At 38.1% G+C, this 19,841-nt stretch overlaps 1 protein-coding gene across 2 annotated transcripts; it reads left to right on the top strand.

Annotated features, from left to right (window-relative positions):
• Window positions 1-898: 898 nt before the first annotated feature.
• On the top strand, window positions 899-19,704 carry ZDHHC13 (zDHHC palmitoyltransferase 13). 2 transcript variants are annotated; one of them, XM_075163328.1, is made up of 17 exons: window positions 899-983; window positions 1,804-1,946; window positions 2,331-2,453; window positions 2,930-3,007; window positions 4,215-4,359; window positions 5,681-5,745; window positions 6,321-6,483; window positions 7,548-7,673; window positions 7,981-8,114; window positions 8,928-9,028; window positions 11,756-11,880; window positions 12,955-13,017; window positions 13,402-13,495; window positions 14,895-14,978; window positions 16,369-16,526; window positions 17,930-18,027; window positions 18,756-19,703. In XM_075163328.1, the coding sequence occupies exons 1-17, from the start codon at window positions 957-959 to the stop codon at window positions 18,889-18,891; spliced, it is 1,863 nt and encodes a 620-aa protein (XP_075019429.1). In that variant the 5' UTR covers window positions 899-956; the 3' UTR covers window positions 18,892-19,703. The 2 variants fall into 2 exon arrangements, with proteins under 2 accessions (XP_075019429.1, XP_075019430.1); XM_075163329.1 differs by lacking the exon at window positions 899-983 and adding an exon at window positions 1,117-1,155 and having other exon boundaries at window positions 18,756-19,704.
• Window positions 19,705-19,841: the final 137 nt, after the last annotated feature.

Below are 19,841 nucleotides of genomic sequence, written 5' to 3'. Positions count from 1 at the left end.
TACATAGAAAGACAGGCCAAATGAAAGTTATTAAGGTTGCAACATCAAACCCTTGAGCGTTAGAGGATGGATTTATGATTGCGTTAATAACTCTTATTCTGCCCCCGCTGTACATGCTTTGTGATACCGCCTGCTCGCTCCTCCTCTCCCACCCTCCTTTAACCAGTGCGGGGGCTGTCGTAAGTGAGGCATTGCTTTTTTTTTTTTTTTTTTTGACACGTGCTCAGCATTACGATAATTCTTTAGTAGCCTTTCCTACTGTAATGTCTGCTTATAACATTATCAGGTGTGAAAATGTTTACAAGCTTTACAAGGGCGGGAAACTCCTTCTCACGTTTTAAAACCGACTTGTCAGCCTTTGAACTCTGCGCTGGTTCGAGTGTCCCCTCGCTCCTCCTGTTGTACAAGGCGGCGTGGGCGGCAGAGATTATAACCCTGGCTAATGCTTTGCAGGCGAGGCGTGGGGCTGCGATCGCTTTCAGCTGAACCTGTTTGCTGCCACCCGAGGCACAGCCCCCCGAAGGTTACGCCAGCAGAGAATGAGTTGGGCCTTAGCCTCGACCCTGGGGGGTCCTATGTGAAACGCGAAGCACGCACCGAGTGAGTTTTCCCATGTTACTGTCCTACGAAAAGGGGAGGCAGCAGTCCGGGGCAGAACTGAAGCAAACGAGAGGCGCTGATGTGCTTGTGCAAGCCGCGGAGGGGGCTCCGTAGCAGTGGGGGGAGGTTAGGGACGGCTCCCCTAGGCTCTGCGGCGCGGCAGGCTGCCGGCCCGCGCAGCGGCTGCACCCCGGGGCCCGGCGGGCGCTTCTGGTACCGCTGCGGGAGTGCCCAGCGGCCGCCCGGGCCGTGTGTGCCCGGCGCCGCCCCCGCGGCGGCGCTGCTGCTCCCCGGAGCCGGTAACCAGGAAGCGAGAGCAGGAAGCTGCGGCGGGCGCCGAGCTTCGGGCAGGGAGGATGGCCGGCGGCGGCGGCGGCCCGGCGGTGAGGGGCGGCCCGGGGGCGGCTGCCGGGGAGAGAGGGGTGCTGAGGCGCCGCTGAGGGGGCGGCCCTGTCCTCGGTCCGCCCGGCTGCGGGGAGGTGCCCAGGACCGCCCTGCTTGGGCGTCGGGGCCGGTGGGGGAGGCCGCGGGGCCCCGTGAGGCGGGGGTGCGGAGGTCGGTCGGCCGGCGGCGTCGGGCTCCTGGGGCAGGCTGGCGGCGGCTGGGAAGGCGGTTAGAGGCGGAGAGGGGGGCTGCGGAAAGGGCGGCGGGCCGGGTGGGCGCCCCTCGCTGCCGGCCGGCTCCTCTCCGGCTGCCTCGACGTGAGCTGGGCACAGGGGCTGGTGTCCGCCGCGGGCGGCTCCAGCTCCCGGCAGCTGCGTTTGACCGAGAAGGGAGGCCTGCGTCCTGCCTGGCGTGTTCCTTCCCTGGTGCCTCGCATCTGGTTTTTAGGCGTGCGCGGCCGGCCGTGTGGCTCTCAAGTGCCCTTGCGTTTCAAAACCTACTCAGGGACATGGATTGTCATGTCTAGCGTGGCAGCATTGCTGTGGGTAAGGGTGTTGTGTCGGGAGCCAGCTCTGCAAGGTGTTTAACGCCTTTGTAATTTGGCCTGATGGACCTTAACCATATCCCTTCTGTCCTCCCATGTCCCTGTGCCGAATAAAAGGATTAGTCTCTTGTCAGGTGGCTTTAACGGCTTTAAATTAACTTCCTGATTTGTATTAACGCAACTTGACAAGTATAGCGTGTGGGTCTGGTAAAGAGGGAGGTGTGGTGTACAGTGTATAAATAATGTTTGTTGATAGATGTTTTGTTAACCAACAGTGTAAAAACCATTGCCATGGGCCTCATCGACCTCATATGCACAACTGTCATAGCACTCATGGGGAAAAAGATCTACCAGTGCTACCAGGACCATATCCGATCGTTGAAGACCCTAGCACCTGTGATATTGTCAAGGCTACACAGTAAGTACATGTTTCTGTGTTGAAATACATGGGAGTGTCCTTAAATGTGAGCCAGGCTGGATATTTTTACAAAGGAAAGTTTTACAGTTCCATTTACTCCCCATAGTGAAAGAAGAAAAATCACGTGAAGGTACGGTTGTAAATATCTTTATCATAAACAATGGTATCTCAACCAGGTTTGTTTTGTTAGGTAGAAAATTCTACTCCTCAAGGCTCAGCCCAACTCTTTTTGCAAGACTTCTTTGAATGCGGTGTGGAATTTGCTCAAGTAGAAACTGCTGGATGATGTTTACTGAGACTTATTTTTTCTTTAGTATATGGCAGTCTCTAAACTTAACAAATGAATGATAAGTAAATCGATGTGGGTTTTTCTTCTTATTTAAGGTATGGAATAATAGAGCGATGCAAAGAACTGGTAGAAGCAGGATATGATGTTCGACAACCAGACAAAGAAAATGTGACTCTTCTTCACTGGGCAGCGATAAACAACAGACAGGAGCTGGTTAAGTAAGCTCTAGAGTCCTTGTGAAAGTAGCAAAAGTATTCTGCCACTGTTATTTATAATCACTTTGTTGCTATTATACTTCAAAACAAAGGGAACGTGCTGCTTGAGAAGAAAAATTCAAATTTTAACCCAATTATCTTTGTGAAAATGTCACTGAAATGTAAAGTTACCATGGTTTCTTTATATGTGAAATCACGCAGTACATGAAATCATTAGATTTTTCCTGGGTTTGGTTTGGTTTGTTTAACAAAGATTAAAACTGATTTTATAGGTGCCTTGCTAATTACTATATTTTTCCTTAAATGTTTTCTCAAAACAGCGTCCTTTACCACAAAAATACTCTTGTCCATTTGCCCCTCTAGTGATTTTTTTTTTATTATGAGCTCTTTATGAGTTACTAGAGCTATCTTATCCTTAGTGTAATGTTTTAGTAGTCTATTATGTCTGTTCTTAATTGTATTGTGTTGCTGTTATACAGATACTATATTTCCAAAGGTGCAATAGTGGATCAGCTAGGTGGAGATTTGAATTCAACTCCCCTTCACTGGGCCATTAGGTATGCTGCTTGCAACTACTAATTGTAAATCTGGTAGTATTAACAGTTATATTTTGTGTAGCGCAGCAGTGGTCATCTTAAATCAAATTCTGTGGTGTGTTTATTTTTTTAAGGTATAAGGCATTTCACTGCATGTCCATAATAATGCTGAAATCTGTTCTCTGATTCCTGGCAACTTTGCACACCACAAAGTTGTGTTATGTGTGTATCTGTGTTCTAGTCACTTGGACTCACATTTTGAATTTTCCCTGGGGATGAAACAGTACTGTTCAGACTTTGCCTCTTAAGTCCTGCCTTACTGGACGAAGAAGTCTTGGCTGTGTTAGGTCACTGAAGTTAGCTTTTGATGCTTATTAGAGCACAGTTTAAGTCTGAAAAAGTTCTGGTCAGGGTTCCCTCAGATTTCGGTCTGTCTAGCTGGTATGCTTGCAGTTGTTTTAGCTTCTGCACTAGATTCCCTTGGTGTACTCTCGTAAGACTCAACGCTGCCAGTCCTGGACTGCAAAGCACAAGCATGTAGCAGTAGGACCAGTGTAAGACATCGTGTTGCTCGGAGGCATGTAGAGAGGTCTTTGGCCTTCTTGCCCCAGTGGCATTAGCTTTTCCTCTTGGGCTCCTTACAGCTGCCACCACAAACGTGCAGTGTCTCTTCCTGGGCGATGGTAGCTATTGGTGCTTGCGTGTGTTTAATGCCTCTTTGGATCTGCTCTTTCTACATCTATGTCCGCTCTAGACTACAACTGTTCAACCTGATACAGTTTAAAATCATACAGCTTTGGCTTCTAGGACAGGACTTGAGTAAAATGATCAAAAGAACAAAGCACTGCTTGTCTGGAAAAAACATTACCTTAATTATTCTGGGATGACCTCTGAGTGCAAATTCTCACATTGGAAGATCAGTGCTTTCTTCTGGGCTATCATAGTCTTCTGCCAAAGTTAGATACTTCGGAGAAAGACTGCTCCCAGGAGAAATTACTGTAGAATACCACTGTGTTCTAAATAACAGTTTGCCTTAGGCTGACTTATTAATATTTAATATAATTTTCTGATATAAACTTTTAATTTTAAAAAACGTAATTTCCTGAATAAAAACACAAGAATCTGAAAGGAGTTTTTTTTTGCGGGGTATCTATGAGAATTATTAAGGCAATGCTTTCATTAAAATTTCCATCTTTTTTGTCATCTATAGTTTCATTTATCATTACAGACAAGGACACCTACCTATGGTCATGTTACTGTTGAAATGTGGAGCGGATCCCAGTCTTATTGATGGGGAAGGATTCAGTAGCATTCATTTAGCAGTGCTGTTTCAACACATGCCCATTGTAGCTTACCTCATATCAAAAAGCCAGGTATGTTGTTGATGTCCCAAGTATTGTTTTCTACTTTGTGTAGCGGCCTGTGTGTACGATACATTTCAGAACTAACTGGTTTGTTTTCTAGATGATAAGCTGGTATTTGACAACTGTATCCCTGTCCATAAGTTCAGAAAAACTTAGACTATTTTTTTGTATATATATGTATTTGGTTTTGTTTTTTTTTTTTTAATACTCTCCCCTGTTCTTGTCATCCCCACACATACATATTCATATACAATTCAGAGCATTTAAGGAGAGTTGTTAAGGCTATGCAGATTGTGGTGCTGTATAAATAACAACAGGCTTTTAAACCTGAGAACAAAAAGCAGTACATGAAGTATATACATCATGAAGTATTTACTATTTGATTACAATTTTTTAACTAATAAACTGTGCAATTGTCCATCAATTGAAGCGTGCAGAATAGATGATCAGGCTAGGACTGAATTTTTTATTAGAAATTTCTATATTTTCTGTAATTTTATATTGTATCCACTCTAGTTCGTGTCTGTTAGCTTGCATCTGAAGTGAGCACAATTAATGACAAGTGAAACAATTTGCTAATGAAAATGAGAGGAGAGTTCTTACATGATCTAGACTGTTTCTTTGAAACACTGAGTATTTAAGATTTAAAGATTTGGTAAGTTTATTTTCTTCCTCATAGAGCTCTCTTTAGTAGAGTAACTGACTTGTGGAATGTAGGTATAGATAGTTTGTGATATATAAGAAAGTTTTTAGCCAACCTATCTTCCTCTAAAAAATTCAAGTGATTAAATATTTCTTTTAAGTAAATCTGCTCTAATGTAGTGATGGGTGGAGGCGGCGAAGAAGGAAACCTTCATTGTGAAGAAGAAGGAAGAAAATTAGCTAATGCAAGTTAGATGTTTAAATAATTATGTCTTGAGATACATAATCAATCAATCCTTTTTTATTGTTTTAATAAACCAGTTTTATGTACTTGGACATTCTGTTATGTACCTCTGTTACACAAGGAAGATAGTTAACATTGCTTTACAAGGTATATTTTATTTATAGTATTTTTGCGCAAAAGAGAACAAGAAGTATGGTTAACATGGTTCCCTTAAAAATATCCTTAGTGGAGACTCAGCATATTCTGAAAAGAATGACATGCCAGACTCATAGAGGGGAGGAAAAAGTGTTTAAATTAGTGTTAGTTTCTTGGTTGGTATAATTTGGGTTTTTTCCAGTACTGCAGTGAAGATAAGCCAGTTGTATAGCTGCGAATATGACCATCTAACTCTGTTTCCTGAAATCACTGGTAATCACTTGTTTGTTATCTTTTTCTTATACTTAGAGCATAGACACAACAGACTTCAATGGACAAACACCTTTAATGTTAGCAGCACAAAAAGCGATTGGGTAAGTAGTGAAAAACTTAAGAAAAATCTATTTTATTGTACCGAAGAAGCGGTGAGGTGAATTTTTTCTTATGAAATTTTTTGTTAAGCTGACATTCCTTTCCCTTTCAGTTGTACTAAAATATGCAGTATTTCAGAGATCAGGAGTTATGAAGTAGCTAATTGGATATAGCAAAGAAAGTCAAAAGAATTTCTAAAAGAAGTTTAGGTTTGTGGCTGAACTGTCTGCAGCATTATTGTGCTTTCCCAGAAATGAAAATAAACAGAGGTAAAATGCATTTAGAATAAATAAAATGTGGAGATGTAAGCTTCTACACAGTGTTGTAGAAAGATATAATCTGTATATATACCTCATATTTGTTAAAATGGTAAGATAATATAGTCTGGAGAAAAACCAGGCAAGTCCTGAATTATAAACTTGGATCTACCGTGGATAAGCTTATTCTGAGGCAAGGCATTGTGTATCTGCTGTTATTTCACAGGTGGGAACAGTGTTTTTTATAATTTATTCAAAAGTTTCATCTCCAATATATATTATCTTCTGTTTCTTAACTTTTATACTTTGTTTTCATCTAGACCAGAACCCACGAGGTTTCTCTTAAAGTTTAACCCCTCTCTCAATGCTGTAGACAATGTTCAAAAGAATACTGCACTGCATTGGGCAATAACATCAGGAAATACTAGTGCAGTGGATCTGTTGCTGGAAGCTGGTGCTAGCCTGGACATAAAAAATGTCAAGGTACAATTTCTTTCATGATATTTCGATCCGTGTGGCATGAATGTTGAAATGAATGTAAAGAAAAGTCTGAGTCCTCTCCACTTTGGATATCCTTTGCAACAGGGGTTGACTGAGAGCAGGCGTTCTTAGTCTTTCCCAAAATAAATTAGCATCTTTCTTGTGGTGTGGCTCAAAGTATAAATGCAGAGATTCTTTGCAATGTTCATTTAAGGAACAGCTAAGCCTTTCGGTCACTCTGAACATAATTGTGTCTTTTGCAGAGTCTCCCACACACGCACTTCCCCCCCCCTTCTCTTTTTTTTTTTCCCCTCTCTTCTCTTCCCTCCCCCTCCCCCCTTCTCTTCCCCCCCCCAAGTTGGCTGTTTTCTACTTCAAAACATCGTCATGAGGAGTAATGACTTTGGCCAGATTTTTAAAAATAACAGTGTCGTGGTGTCTAGTGAGACTTTTAAAGACTTTAAAAAGATGTGCGTGTCAACCTGTGAAAACCAGTGTTTGACAATGCCTGCTTGTACGTTCAAAAGGGCTAGTCACATATGAAAGTCTTTGTCTTAATATTTGTAAAAACTGATAGTGAGAAATATAAATGTTGAAAATATCGATTCCTATAACTATAGATACATTTGTACAGTGTAGTTATTCAGGGTTTGTGTATTAAGCTGTGCAGCTTTTCCGTCTGCCACTTTTTTTTATTCGTATGTGTTACTTAAGATATTGCTGTTTGATTTTAAAAAGTTAACATAAACAAGAAACCTTCCTGTTCAATAAGCATGTAATATTCTAGCAGACAGTTCAGTGTTTCAGGCTATTGTAGACGGTCCAACAGATAACTCAAATGGATGCAATCTGGTTGCAAGTATCAGTTTTTAGAACTACAAAGCACTGGGTTAAGCATGTTAAAACTCTGAATTTAGCTTACCCTTGCCTTTACAAAAAAGGGGGGTGGGCTGGGAAGTAACTGCCCAGTTATTCTTGATTTAGCTCTATTTATTTCTTGCTTCTGTTAAAAAGGAAAGCATTTCTGTGTTAAGCGCATAAATAACTAACCATTTCTGTTGTTAAAGGGAGAGACACCACTTGACCTTGCTTATCAAAGTCTGAATCGCTTCATGGTTTATATAGTAAAAGAGGAGGAAAGAATGAGAAGCAGAAGAAATAACAGGTTACTGAAAATAATAGAGAAATATGAGGTAATTTCCCAACTAATAACTAATGGAAATAAAGCTACAGCATTCCATGTTTAGAATAATATGCAACTTAACTCTTTTCTAACAAGAGGATCTCCTAAGGTTTCTGAAATTGGGTGCACAGAAATAAAAAAGCATGTTGCAGTGGTTTGGGTGGGGTTTTTTTTGTCATTTCCCCCCCCTGCTTTGATGTATTGATATGTCGTCTTATCTGCCTTGAGTCTTTCAGCATTTGTTATTACATTAACTGAATACTTTTGAAGTGCTGCTTGAATACTTTGTCACATTTTAACAATAATAATTTTAATAGCTCTACCTGCTGTTGGCATCTTCCTTGACATCGATGTGGGCCATAGGATACGTAATGAACTTAAGTTCTGATTCTTGGCTTTTGAAAGGAGGTCTGCTGCTCTTCCTGCTGTTTGGGATGGCTCTGTTTGTGAGGTTTGTGGCTTTTTCTCTCTGTATGTGTATTTAATTGTTATAGACACCGTAAAAGGTACCTAATGCGGTATTCTTTTCAGAGTTTAGTTTCATTTAGCATAAAAGATACCTCCTGAGAAATGGTTGCAGTGTGTGTGAAAGATTTAAATATATGTACTTTTTAGAATGACCATAGAAGTTGAATGTCTTTAGGTGTGCAAAATAATAATTTCTCATCACTGAAAGATTTTTAAAAAAAAAAAAAACCACTAAAGTGTTTAAGCAGTCTGTTAGCTAAGTTTAATGATAAAGACCTTTAATGTTATTGAAGGTCTGCATCTGGTAGACACAGAGATATCCATTCACAATGCTCAGAAATATGCTTTATCTCAACCTTTCCTTTGGTATTTGTGAGACAGAATGAGTTTTAATGAACTATTCCCTCCCCTTCTGCTCCCCAGACCTCCCACTGTTATCCTAAGCTGTTTCGCAGGTTTCCCGCTTCCTTCAACAGTTCCTGCAACAGTTGGTATTCATTGAAATGGCAATCCTATCAGTGTGCAAATAGAGATAGCACTTTTCATCCAGTGCTACAGCACTTCTGATATGTAATATTAAGCTGGAACAGAGCACTCTTCAGTTTTATTTTTGCATTGTTAACCCCCTATGCATCTGGCTAAAGAATGCTTTTGAGTGACAATTCTTCATTGCTTTGAGAGACTTGAAGTATACTCTGTGTGTGAAGTTTTTAAAATAACAAAACATGATTTATACTCTATGGAGTTACTTTTTAAATATATTTTTTAAAAATAATTTTTTCTTTTAATATTTCAGGCAATTTGTGGGGCTCAAGAATCTAAGGTATCTTCCCACAGCATTTCTGCTAAGTTCAGCTTTTTGGATGTCCGTGACCTGGTTTTTCTGGTTCCTGCCTGATATCCTTTATACTCAAAAAATGCAGTAGAACTCTCCTTACAGTTCCTAATAAATCTAAGCCCGGTCACGCAAATGGTAATGAGCAGTCGCAGATAATTCCACGTGACTGTCGACGTCTGGTAAGATTGGTTTACTTCCTTTGGGCAGGGGTGAAATAACTCTGAGTTTAATTTAAAGTTACATACAGACTAAAAATCTGTACCTTCTTTTATCTTTAGCAGATATTTGTGAACTATTTCTTATGTTACAGGAATATCAACAAAGATGTCTTCATTTTATAAACCTAATTGTCTCTGTTAGCATCTCCATGTGACTCTTTAATCGTCCTTATTGAGACTCTCCTACACTATTTTGGCATGTGGTATAACCGGATAACACATGCATTAATATTAATTTTCAAAGCATCTCTTCTTTCTAAAATGACAAGGATTTGACAGTTAGTGGTATTTGTGCTTCTGCTTTTAAAAACAACATACTCCCCCGTCCCCCCCAAAAAACAAGGAACAAATTTCTTCATGTCCCTCCAAAATAGATCTTCCAGTCTCCTATCTATCTTTATTCACAGGTTACGCTGCATCCTTAGGGTACAGTGGATTAATTTCTACCTTTCATTTACTTTCTTTGAAGAGGCTTTGCACTGATGAGTACAAAAACGTTTTAGTAGTTTACACTCACTTTTCAGTGCCCTGCTCTTTTGTTGCACAGAGGGCATCTATTTATTTATTGATTAAGTTTTGTGAAAAGACCTTTAGGGAGATACTTAGAACTGTAAATAATTTTGTACTAAACCAGCTATAATATATTGCTACACAATTTTAATTAATTTTTAATTACTTCATCCTTTAAGTGGCATTTTCTTTTGTACTGTTCCCAATTAAGATGTCCTTAATAGAATTATCAGGATTAACTTCGATGAACTGATCAAGTATATTCCCGCTGGGGATACACGCATATGCTTGTCTAAATGAAAATCATGTTATTCAGTGTTGCATTGTGAAGTTTTAAGGTTTTCCTGGTGTCATCTAAATTAAAAGAAAAAAAAAATTCCAACGATAGGGGTTTGAGTCAGACACTTTGCTGAAGATAGTGAGCATAACAATATTCTTGAAGGTGTGACCATAGCTTGGTGAAATGGGCAAGTGGATAGTTTTCCATTTCACTATCCAACCCTTTCTCTCATGAATGTGTTTTCCTTCTGGAACTGGTCACAGATCTGAGTGTTATAAAAGCGTTCAGTATTTTAGTTACCTGAATTTATGTCTGTCAAACTGTTCCTCTAGACATGAATGAAAATCCAGCCATTCTAATAAGGACTTCTTTTGGCTCCAAAAAAACCATAGAAGTGCAAATAGTCCAGCAGTATCCACAAGAAATGCACCATCATTTTGACTTCTATAAGTGCACTCTGCAATTGCATTGTAACAAACACAGCTGTAAGTCTGGTAATATACAGTGCCAATATTTCATAATTGATCATCTTGATTTTAATTAGAGCTATTTGCAGGGTTGTTAGTTCATAAGACAAAACAACCTTGAGGCTGCAGTACTTGATTTTTAAGAGTTATTAACACCGTGCGGTTTATATAGTGGCTGAGTGGTCACTTGAGATGGAATCCAGGCTTGGGCACACTGACTGCTCCTTGGTGGCATCACGGCCTGTTCTTTAGCAGCCTGAGCTCTCAAGTTCAATGCTTGAATTTAATTGGTATGAAACTTGTCCCACTCCACATTCCTCTTTGCTGTATAGAGACAGCAAAATCTTGACGTGTTTTTCTCTCCCTTTCACCTGATGTACAGATGTTTTTAGTCCATAGTGTAAAACTTACGTTCCTAATGACCGTATATCCTTCCTCATGTATAATAATAATAATAGTCTACTAGAGAAGTTGCATCAAATAGCTATATATATGAATTTAAGTCTATTTCTCTGGAGTTCATGAAAGATTAATTCCCTCCATATACTGTAATCAAAACAGTCAGCCACTGGGTAAAAGCAAATGGTATGCAAGAAGAAAAATGTCCAATTAGACCAGAAATTTGTCATTTCATCATCATGGATTTTCTAGTATATTTGTGAGGGAAGAAGGGTTCCCAGTAGCTGTCCCATTACCTTCAGAAGTGTTTAGCAGTGTGTGCTTCGTTTTTTGAGTGGCAAAGATAGTTCCAGGATGACTTGTAGTTGCATTTTTCTGTCTGAATTTATTCGGTTGTTTTAGCTGAAACAAACGAGAGGGCAAGACTTAGAAAACAGTCTGAGTAAGAGCCTGTTCAGTGACTTAGGGGTGTGTGCAGCAGTCAAACAAATCTCACAGCTGCTGGAAGCTTAATAACTATGCATGTCTGATTGGTATTGTATAAATAAAATAGAAAAACTTCAGAGGGAAAAAAGAAATGGAGTTAATTTTATATCTGTTAAATACTCAAAGGCAAAAGTCTGCACTCTGCTAGTGAGGATGAGGGGGAGCTATATTGTGATGCAGGTTTATACAGTTGTAGAAGTCTTCTCCAGCGCTCAAACTGGACAGAATATTCAACTTCTCTGACATGATGGAGGATATGATGGCCTCTGAAGGACGGAGAGGATCCTACTATAAAAGTGAAAGTCATTATTCTCCTTTTTGTGTGTTGCTTGTAAAATAACATAAACTAATTTTAGAGTATTTTATTTGTTTGACAAGTAACAGTGATACGTGGTATAAGAATATGTTCCTTAACCTGAATATTACATGTAACAGATAGAATTCTTGAAATCGCTGTCATGTTCAGCGTGGTGGGTCTTCTTTATTGCTTCTATAAAACTTGGAGAACTGATCCTGGATATATTAAGACTTCAGAAAAAGAAAGAAAAGAAGTAAGTGATTTTGTAAAAACAAATGGAAGGGCTAATCTGGGGCAACACATGTACTTTTGGTAGATTTGTTTGTCATGCGCAGCTTTGTTAAACTTGAAAGCAGTGAAATACTCTATGTTCTTTTAAGAGTTTTAGCTCTGTCATTGAACAACATAGATCATACATAATTTTTCCTGCTACTGCTTGTTTCCTTATCTTCATCATCCTGCCATGATTTCCTTGACTCCCTCTTCTCACTGAAATGTGAGCTTTGGCCAAACATCGTACAGACCCACACCACTGATGTTATCTGTGATGTAGAACTTCAGTTAACAAATAGAAATTTTGTATGGTTTCCGCTCCGGTTGTGTAAGGTTAGAAAGAGATATTTACAGTGCTTTCCTACAATTCTCCATGCTCGTAAGACATCAAGGCTAGAAATGGCTTGAATTTTGTCAGAGGCTTTGAAGATGCAGACAATGGTTTGATTTTTGTGCTTAAGCATCATGTAAATTACGTGGTATTTCCTAGCTCTATTTTAGAATAACAAAAAGAAATCATGGCCAACCAATCAGTAGAGAATTTAGTATTTTGGTCTCCCCAGCCTGTGGGTTAAGGAAAACATTTTGTTTGTGATCTCTTTGCTCTTGATGAGGTTGTATTTCTTCAGATTGCTAGGGAGAATAAACTGCAATTTTAACTTGTTGCCACAGGACTAGTAAACATTGTCTATCTAGTACTCATAAAGGAACAATAAATATAGCAGCTCTCCTCATCTCTCTGAAGTCTGGCTGATGATGTGAGAGGTATCTTGTATCTTAATACCATCTCATTTTTTAAAGATTACTTCGTTCACATTATTTATTAATTTTGGCAACATAGAGATACTTTTCTGAATAATCCTGCATGGGTGAAGTTACATTAGTCTTTGCTGTTTTTTGTTTCTCATGGACCTTTTTAAATAGCAAGTACTTATTTCTATTGGTGCTTGGCACTCAAAATGCTTATGAATTGCAAAAGGCCTAATGAAAAAATCTTCATAGATCCCCCTGAAAATGTGATCCAAATGCAAGTGCAAACTACTTTGTCTTTCAGAACATCGTAGCTCTTGCAGAAGCAGGTTGCTTGGACTTCAGAACATTTTGCACATCGTGTGTTGTAAGTGAGGCTTTGGTATTTGTTTTCTTTTTGAACCTGACTTTTACTCAATACTGCTATAAAAAACTTTTTCCTCATTGCTTGTCATGCAAGTGTTACATGCGTGGTTTGTTCTATATTACTTAGATTTCTTTTTTTTTTCTTTTACGGTGTCAAAAGAGATGCTTTGAGATCCTTGGACTCTAATCTTAATAAAATAATAATAATTTCCATCTCTTTTTTTGTAAAATTAAGATGTATAGTTCTCATCTATTTTCTGTGTTATGAGGTCTGTTATACGGTAATTGTACAAAATATGGTGGTGCCCATGAGATGATGCTCTAAACTTTGAGCAAAATAGATTCTTTTGCTATGACTGTGTTCTTTTCCTTCATCCTCAACTAGGTAAGGAAGCCTTTGAGATCTATGCATTGCCTTGCTTGTGATTCATGTGTAGCCAGATACGACCAGCATTCTCTGTGGATTGGACAGTGCATAGGTGAGAGTGTTTGTTTTATCTCATTTGAAAATACCACATATTTAAAAAGTTGGAAAATAACATTTATCTCCTTAGAGAGAGAGCACACCTGATATAAGAATACACAGTTGATACTGAAGGGCTTTCTGATAGGTGCCGGGGGGAAGTCAGTTAGATGGCAAAGAGAAAGGCAACTAAAATGCTTAAAGGGGTGGAGTGGTCACCCTAAGAGTGGAGACCGAAAAGTCTGTGACTCTTTCTTTTGAGAGAAGAAGGAACAGGGGATATGATTGAGACTTTTTTTTTTTTAAAAAAAAAAAAGGCAATTGAGATGGTGGCTAAAGTGAATGCGGAACTGTTATTCGCCAAGCATATCATACAAGAACTAGGGGAGACTCAGTGAGAATAGCAATTGGATTTAAAATTGATAAAGAAAAAATGTCTTTACATGGCAGTTTGTGAAATATTGGAGCTTGCTGCTGTAAGGGTTTGCAGTATCAGAAGGTTCAGAAGGAGATTAGACAAATTGTTGGACAATGTGTCCAAAAGTAGATACTAAAAGAACTAGACAAGTATGCGCACTCTGACATTTTAATGCAGTAGCTGTGGATGAGGAGAATGAACTCTAGAAAGTGGCCGGGCTCGTGTGTCCTCCTGAACTAATGTTGCCTTTTGTCACTGTTAGAGACGGTAAAGTGGAGCAGCTGGACCACTGAGATAAGCCCGTAGGGTGTTTTTTATGTTCTTTGAGAAACTCTGTCTTTCTTCCTTTCTGTCTCATTACGGGTGATGCTCAAGATAGAAAGGTTAGAGCTTTACATCTGTAGCAATATGTTTTTATCATATTCTTTTGCCAGTAGCTTTTTTTGTAATGTTAAATACTTGGAAATGTTTTTACAGTGTTTGCTATTTACAAGGTGGTGAGACATCTTTCTGATGCATTGTTTCAAAACTTTGAGCAATACTGATTGTAATGTAAAGAAAAATTATTGTATATCTTCATGTAGCAGTTTCTCTGACAGAAATCTGGGGGGTTTTTGCGTATGTTTGCAATTCTGAAGCACACAAAGGTCAAACAATTAAATTGAATAGCTTAGATTTTTTCAGTCATATGAGACTGTGCATGCGGAGAGTTGTGGTGGCATAATTAGTCCTCATCTAGCTAAAACAGCTGAAGGCATGCTCTGAAGAAGAGAGAAATCCTGGTTGACTTTACCAGAACCAATTCTGTTATATAAGTTGGGATGGCTTACAGGAGAAAGTTGAGAAAGAGATCAACCTTGTCAAACTCTCTTGAGGATAGCAGAGGTAATAATAAGAAGTGGTTTTGATTCTTTTTATTCCTGTTAACTTAAGGGGAAATGCAAATACTGCTGAATTTTAAAATGTGAAACTTTTTTTTTCCTTGCCTCAAATTCAGGCATTGGGAACCATCGTTACTACCTATTGTTCCTGTCTTTCCTAACTATGACTGGTGTCTGGCTGCTTTATGGAACTCTTCTGTGTATGTATCCATGACTTTATTTTAATTTAGCTTTCAAGGACGTGTGTGTATGGTCTTTATTTTTCCACATTTTGTTTCCAGCAAGTGTAATTATACCTGCACAAACAATACCATATTTCAGTAGTGATGTTATCTTGTAATTCTGTCTTTGAATGAAAATACATCATATCTGAGTCTTTGATCAAATATCTGATTAAGTTTGTGTTGAGTAAGAACTAAGATACAGCTCTAGTGGGATGTCCATTGGAAAATACAATATCAGAAAGCATTTTTGTTAGAGATGAAATAGGGAAGCCATGTGGAGGAAGGTCAGGTTACAGGTTCTAGTCTGGATACCCTTTACTGTAATAGAAAATAAGTTTGTAAATACATTATTTCAAAGGCTCTATTGATTTTTTTATTTGGAAATATCTATATTGAATACTTGCAAAAGTTTCTTCTTGCTTTTGATGTAGTGATAACTTTGAAAAGAAGAGAACTGTATATCTCATTAATAAATCCAAACTGTTACTTTGGAAAATAAAGAAATTTCTTGGGGTAGAGAGGAGAGCCCTTATAATGTAGATCCTGAGGATGAATTAGCATAGCACTAACCTTTTAAATAAAAAGTAGAGGGAGTTCATTTTATTTTATATTACTTCACATTATATTGAAATTAGTCTATATTCAACGTAGAGTGAAGTGAACCAGCTATGGCAGCGGAGGACACAGGGTGTGAACATGAGTTGCTTTCCTGTGTTTCTGTGGTGGTCTTATGTATGCAAAAAGCATTATTTTCTCCATTTCCTGTGTGTGAAGGAACATGGGAGGAAAACCTCTTTATTATTCTACTGACATAGAGGCAAAAAAAAGTTGCTCTGCTTTTAGTTTTGTTTTGTTTTTGTTTTATATAGGTTAAATACATACATGGTAGGCTTTAAGTATTTCTTAAGAAACTTACAGAAGTTGGACATTCCAGTTTATGTCTATTTAATAGTGGTAAAGTACTGCTTTCTTGGTATTGTCACCATCACGTCTTCTTTTGTTGATGATGGTGTTTAAGATAAATAATAAATTCTTGTCCTAAAATTACAAATAAGCATGAAGCAAAATTTCATAAGTCTTGACAATGAGAGATGATGACTTAATTCAATATCGTATAAAAAGTACGTAGCCAGTGCCTTGAATGTTCTTCTGTGGATTATGAACACATAATATAAAGATTATGCAGCCAGAATAGCAAGCAGTCGCATGTCTATGTGGGTGCTTTTAAGTGGGAACTTGATATATTAAACATGGTATTTCTAGAGTATATTGCTAATGTAATATTAATTCCATAATAATGGAAATAATCTTTGTTCGATTCTTAAGTGGCCTAAAAACATAATTAACTGATTATGCGTCTTGTCAGATTGGTCAAACCATTGTGCAACAAGTTACCATCAAGATGGAGCATGGACATACTTCACACAGATAGTATATTGTTCTCCGTGGGTTTCCTACATCTTCGCAGTAGCTTGTTTTCATACTGTATGGGCTTCGTTGTGGCTAACTGTTCAGCTTTATCAGGTATTATTTTGCTTCAGTTCATGCTCCTCTCTTTAAAGAGTCATCATATTAAAACTTCTCCCTAGATGATTTGCTCCCATAAAAACTTTGTGCCTGCTTTCCTTGGCTAATTAGTGTCACATCTAGGTGCTTTTTTTAAATCTCAGGGCAGTCCTTTAAGTTTCATGGGTACTTGTGCACTCAGCATTCCCATGTTAAAAGCAGGATTACAGTCTGCAAATCATTCCTCTGACTGAGTTCTGTGTTTCCTACTCATCAAAAATTCCAAACCTATAAAAAGATGTATTTAAAGCCAAGAAACTTATTTGACTAATAGAACTGGTATTACTACCCCAAAAATGGCACAAAAGCTCAATAGCGTAATTAGTCCTGAATTGAAAATTCTATGGCAGAGCTCAGTAGTGCGTCATTAGACTGTATTGAATCCCATTGCTACAATAAAAACATATGACCTGGATTTTATCCTGATTAGGACTGTCAAATTTCTTGTTTATATTTTTCTCGGAGAGCTTGGCTATGCAACCAAGATTGAGAAGAGCTGTCTTAAAACATCTAGGAAACGGCTTGTTTAGCAGCTTTTAGGAAAGATGTGTCATTTGAATATGTGTTAAGCATACTGAGCTAAAAACTTCTTTTACATCTTTTTAAAAAAAAAAAAAATCCACAATCTTAAATGTGTACTGCTAGATTTCTGTAATGGCCAAGACACTGAGATATCATTCTGGGAAAAAAAAGCATCTAGGTAGGATATTTACAGTTAACTACTGTGTTTCATACACAGTCATTTGTAAATGTACCGCTTTATGATATTTAGCGTGTCATTCAGTGAAGCAACCTTGCGGCCATTTATAAGGGCTTATAAGATTATGTTGATTAAAAAAAAATAAGAAAATGGAAAAAGAAATAGGTAAGCAAAAATGTGAAAAAAACCCCATAAATCTCATTCTGAAACTCAGTGAAAGAAGACATCAAATCAAGAAAATGAAAAAGTTATTGTTGAGTCTCTGACATCTACTTCGTCTTTTTTGCTGAGCTACTTTGTCTTTGGGGGGATCTTTTTCTACCAATTTGTGTGGTAGAATGTAGACAAAATCTGAGGACGTAGGTGCTTAACTGCTATAGATCTCATACTTCTACGGACATCTGTAAAAGTACAGTCTTTACAGTCATCCCAATTAAGCTTGCCTTCTCAGTGGAAGCGTTAATGTTGAAGCTTGCTGGGTTCTGTTTTAGTCCAAGTGACATTTAAAAACATACTTTTCAGTCATTAATTATGGCAGTAGTTACTTATTTGTTAGATATTCTCAATATTGTCCCTTCTCAATAGTATCTTTTGATACCACCAGAATTTTAATTTGTGACGTTCATGTTTTAACCATTACTTATATTCTCCTTTCTGTAAGATTGCATTCTTGGGATTGACCTCGCATGAGAGAATGAACCTCCTGATACAGAGAAAATCATCTAAGCATCCTGTTTCACTCAGGAGAACTCCATACAAGTGAGTATTAATGAGTAGTGTGTTTTAAGCATGTATCTTTTCAGTTCTGATTTGCTTCACTACTTCATAAATGCAAAAAAATGGTGCTCTACGGACGTGCTGGTCATGCCTGTTATGAGTTGTGTTAAGAAGAGGAAATGGACCTGATTTTCCTTGCTGAGAACTTCCTTTGGCCTAAGAAATAAACAGCCAGCGTAAGAGCTACTGGGGTTCTTTCTGCACGGCTGTGTATATAGGAAAAAGATGTGCCAAAATCAGTCCATAGCTCTAATCAGTAGATGCTATTTTGGGGGTGAGGGGATGTTGTCCTTTCATTTGTTCGTCTATCTCTGTGTCTGTTCTGTAGGTTCAGAAAGAGAATTAAGGTATGAACTGGCCCCTTTCTGACTTCTCTTGCAGTTATTTAGCTCAAGAGAGAAATCAGTACCAGGGTTTCCCTGTTGTACTAGAAGTCCGTATTTCCTCATGTGTGTTAGCAGATGAGATCTTACTAACTTTTAAATATTTGAGTTGAGCTTAATCTGCTCTCACTCTTAAATGTAATACAGGTTGTAAAAGTTCAACAAAGAAATAATGTTCAGTAGAGAACTGTTCTTATGTTTCTTTTCCCAGAGCTGTCTTCATTGACAGCTTTGTATCTTAAGTACTGTCTCATGGTGAATGTGTATTTTTGATGCCTGCAGTCTTCTTTTGTTAGGTTTATTAATGGATATTTCTCTCATTTTCAGTCTTGGATGCTTCCAGAATCTTGCAGACTTTTTTCAGTGCAGTTGCTTTGGTATGTTCAAACCCAATGTAGTTGACTGGACCAAGCAATACAACCTTTTTCATCTGGCAAAGGAGAAAAATGTTCATTCTGTATGAAGTTTTGCTTAATTTCTAAAAACGCTGAGCTGAAAGCTAAATAAAACTGGATATTTTGTTAATTTTTACAAATTCTTCTGAAGTTGCTTGTTTTTATTTTTATTATTGTTCTAAATATTAAACCTATCTTGCATAAGCTACAGCAGGTGTGTATATGGAACAATCACTGTATGTGTATATATAGTTTGAGCTGAAACTTTGAAATTTTCTGAGATGAGATGACACTAAGAATATATTTTTTAAAGGTAAGTTTTTAAGGCAGAATTTCAAAACCATTTTGGTACCCTTTGGTACCCTTATTTTGCAGATAATAAAAGAAAATTAAATTAAGGGGAATGTTCATATTTAAAAATTTAATATTACAATTACCCTGTAACTTTATTGCTTATGTTATGAAAACCTCTATTAAGTCTTTGTACTTGGACGGTTTGCTTGTAATAAAACAGAGCTTTCATGCTTCTAAGTGTATTTTTACAGACTGAAATAGATTCAAGGGATATGCGACCGGTGAGGTATTTAACAACAGGTAGGCACAAAATCATCTTTGCCTTACGTTTTGCATGTATATATGCCCTGTTAGTGTATGAAAATGGGTAAGTTGATAATGGAGAATAGCAATGTATATAAAAAGAGGGAATTATTCCCAGCTGCATGCATAGATCTTTAATAGCTAGATGTCAGCCATGTTCCCAAGAAAAGGCTACGTCAATCTGGAGTGGCTGGGCAGTGTGGTTTTGAATATAAGTCAAAGTAGGTAATAATGAAAACCAGCAGGGAAACAGATCACGATCAGAAAATTCAAGTTAAATAGCATCTAGAACTGACAACATAAGAGTAAAGTAGTGTAATGAAACACATTTCTTGTAGTTAAGAAACGGGAGATTTCATACATGTCAGTGAAATGCATTTATCTGTGACATACTAACACATAAAGCACAAGCGAATTCAAG

Source organism: Calonectris borealis, chromosome 14 (assembly GCF_964195595.1).
Source record: "Calonectris borealis chromosome 14, bCalBor7.hap1.2, whole genome shotgun sequence".
NCBI lineage: Eukaryota > Metazoa > Chordata > Aves > Procellariiformes > Procellariidae > Calonectris > Calonectris borealis.
Note: the sequence above shows the minus strand (reverse complement) of the source record. Positions and strands in the feature narration are given on the sequence as shown.

Excerpts from the sequence above, each read along its gene's own strand:
- ZDHHC13 (XM_075163328.1), top strand. The coding sequence starts at position 957 with ATGGCCGGCGGCGGCGGCGGCCCGGCG. Across the intron at positions 4,360-5,680 it reads ACCTCATATCAAAAAGCCAG|AGCATAGACACAACAGACTT; the intron begins GTATGTTGTTGA and ends TCTTATACTTAG. Across the intron at positions 16,527-17,929 it reads TAACTGTTCAGCTTTATCAG|ATTGCATTCTTGGGATTGAC; the intron begins GTATTATTTTGC and ends CCTTTCTGTAAG.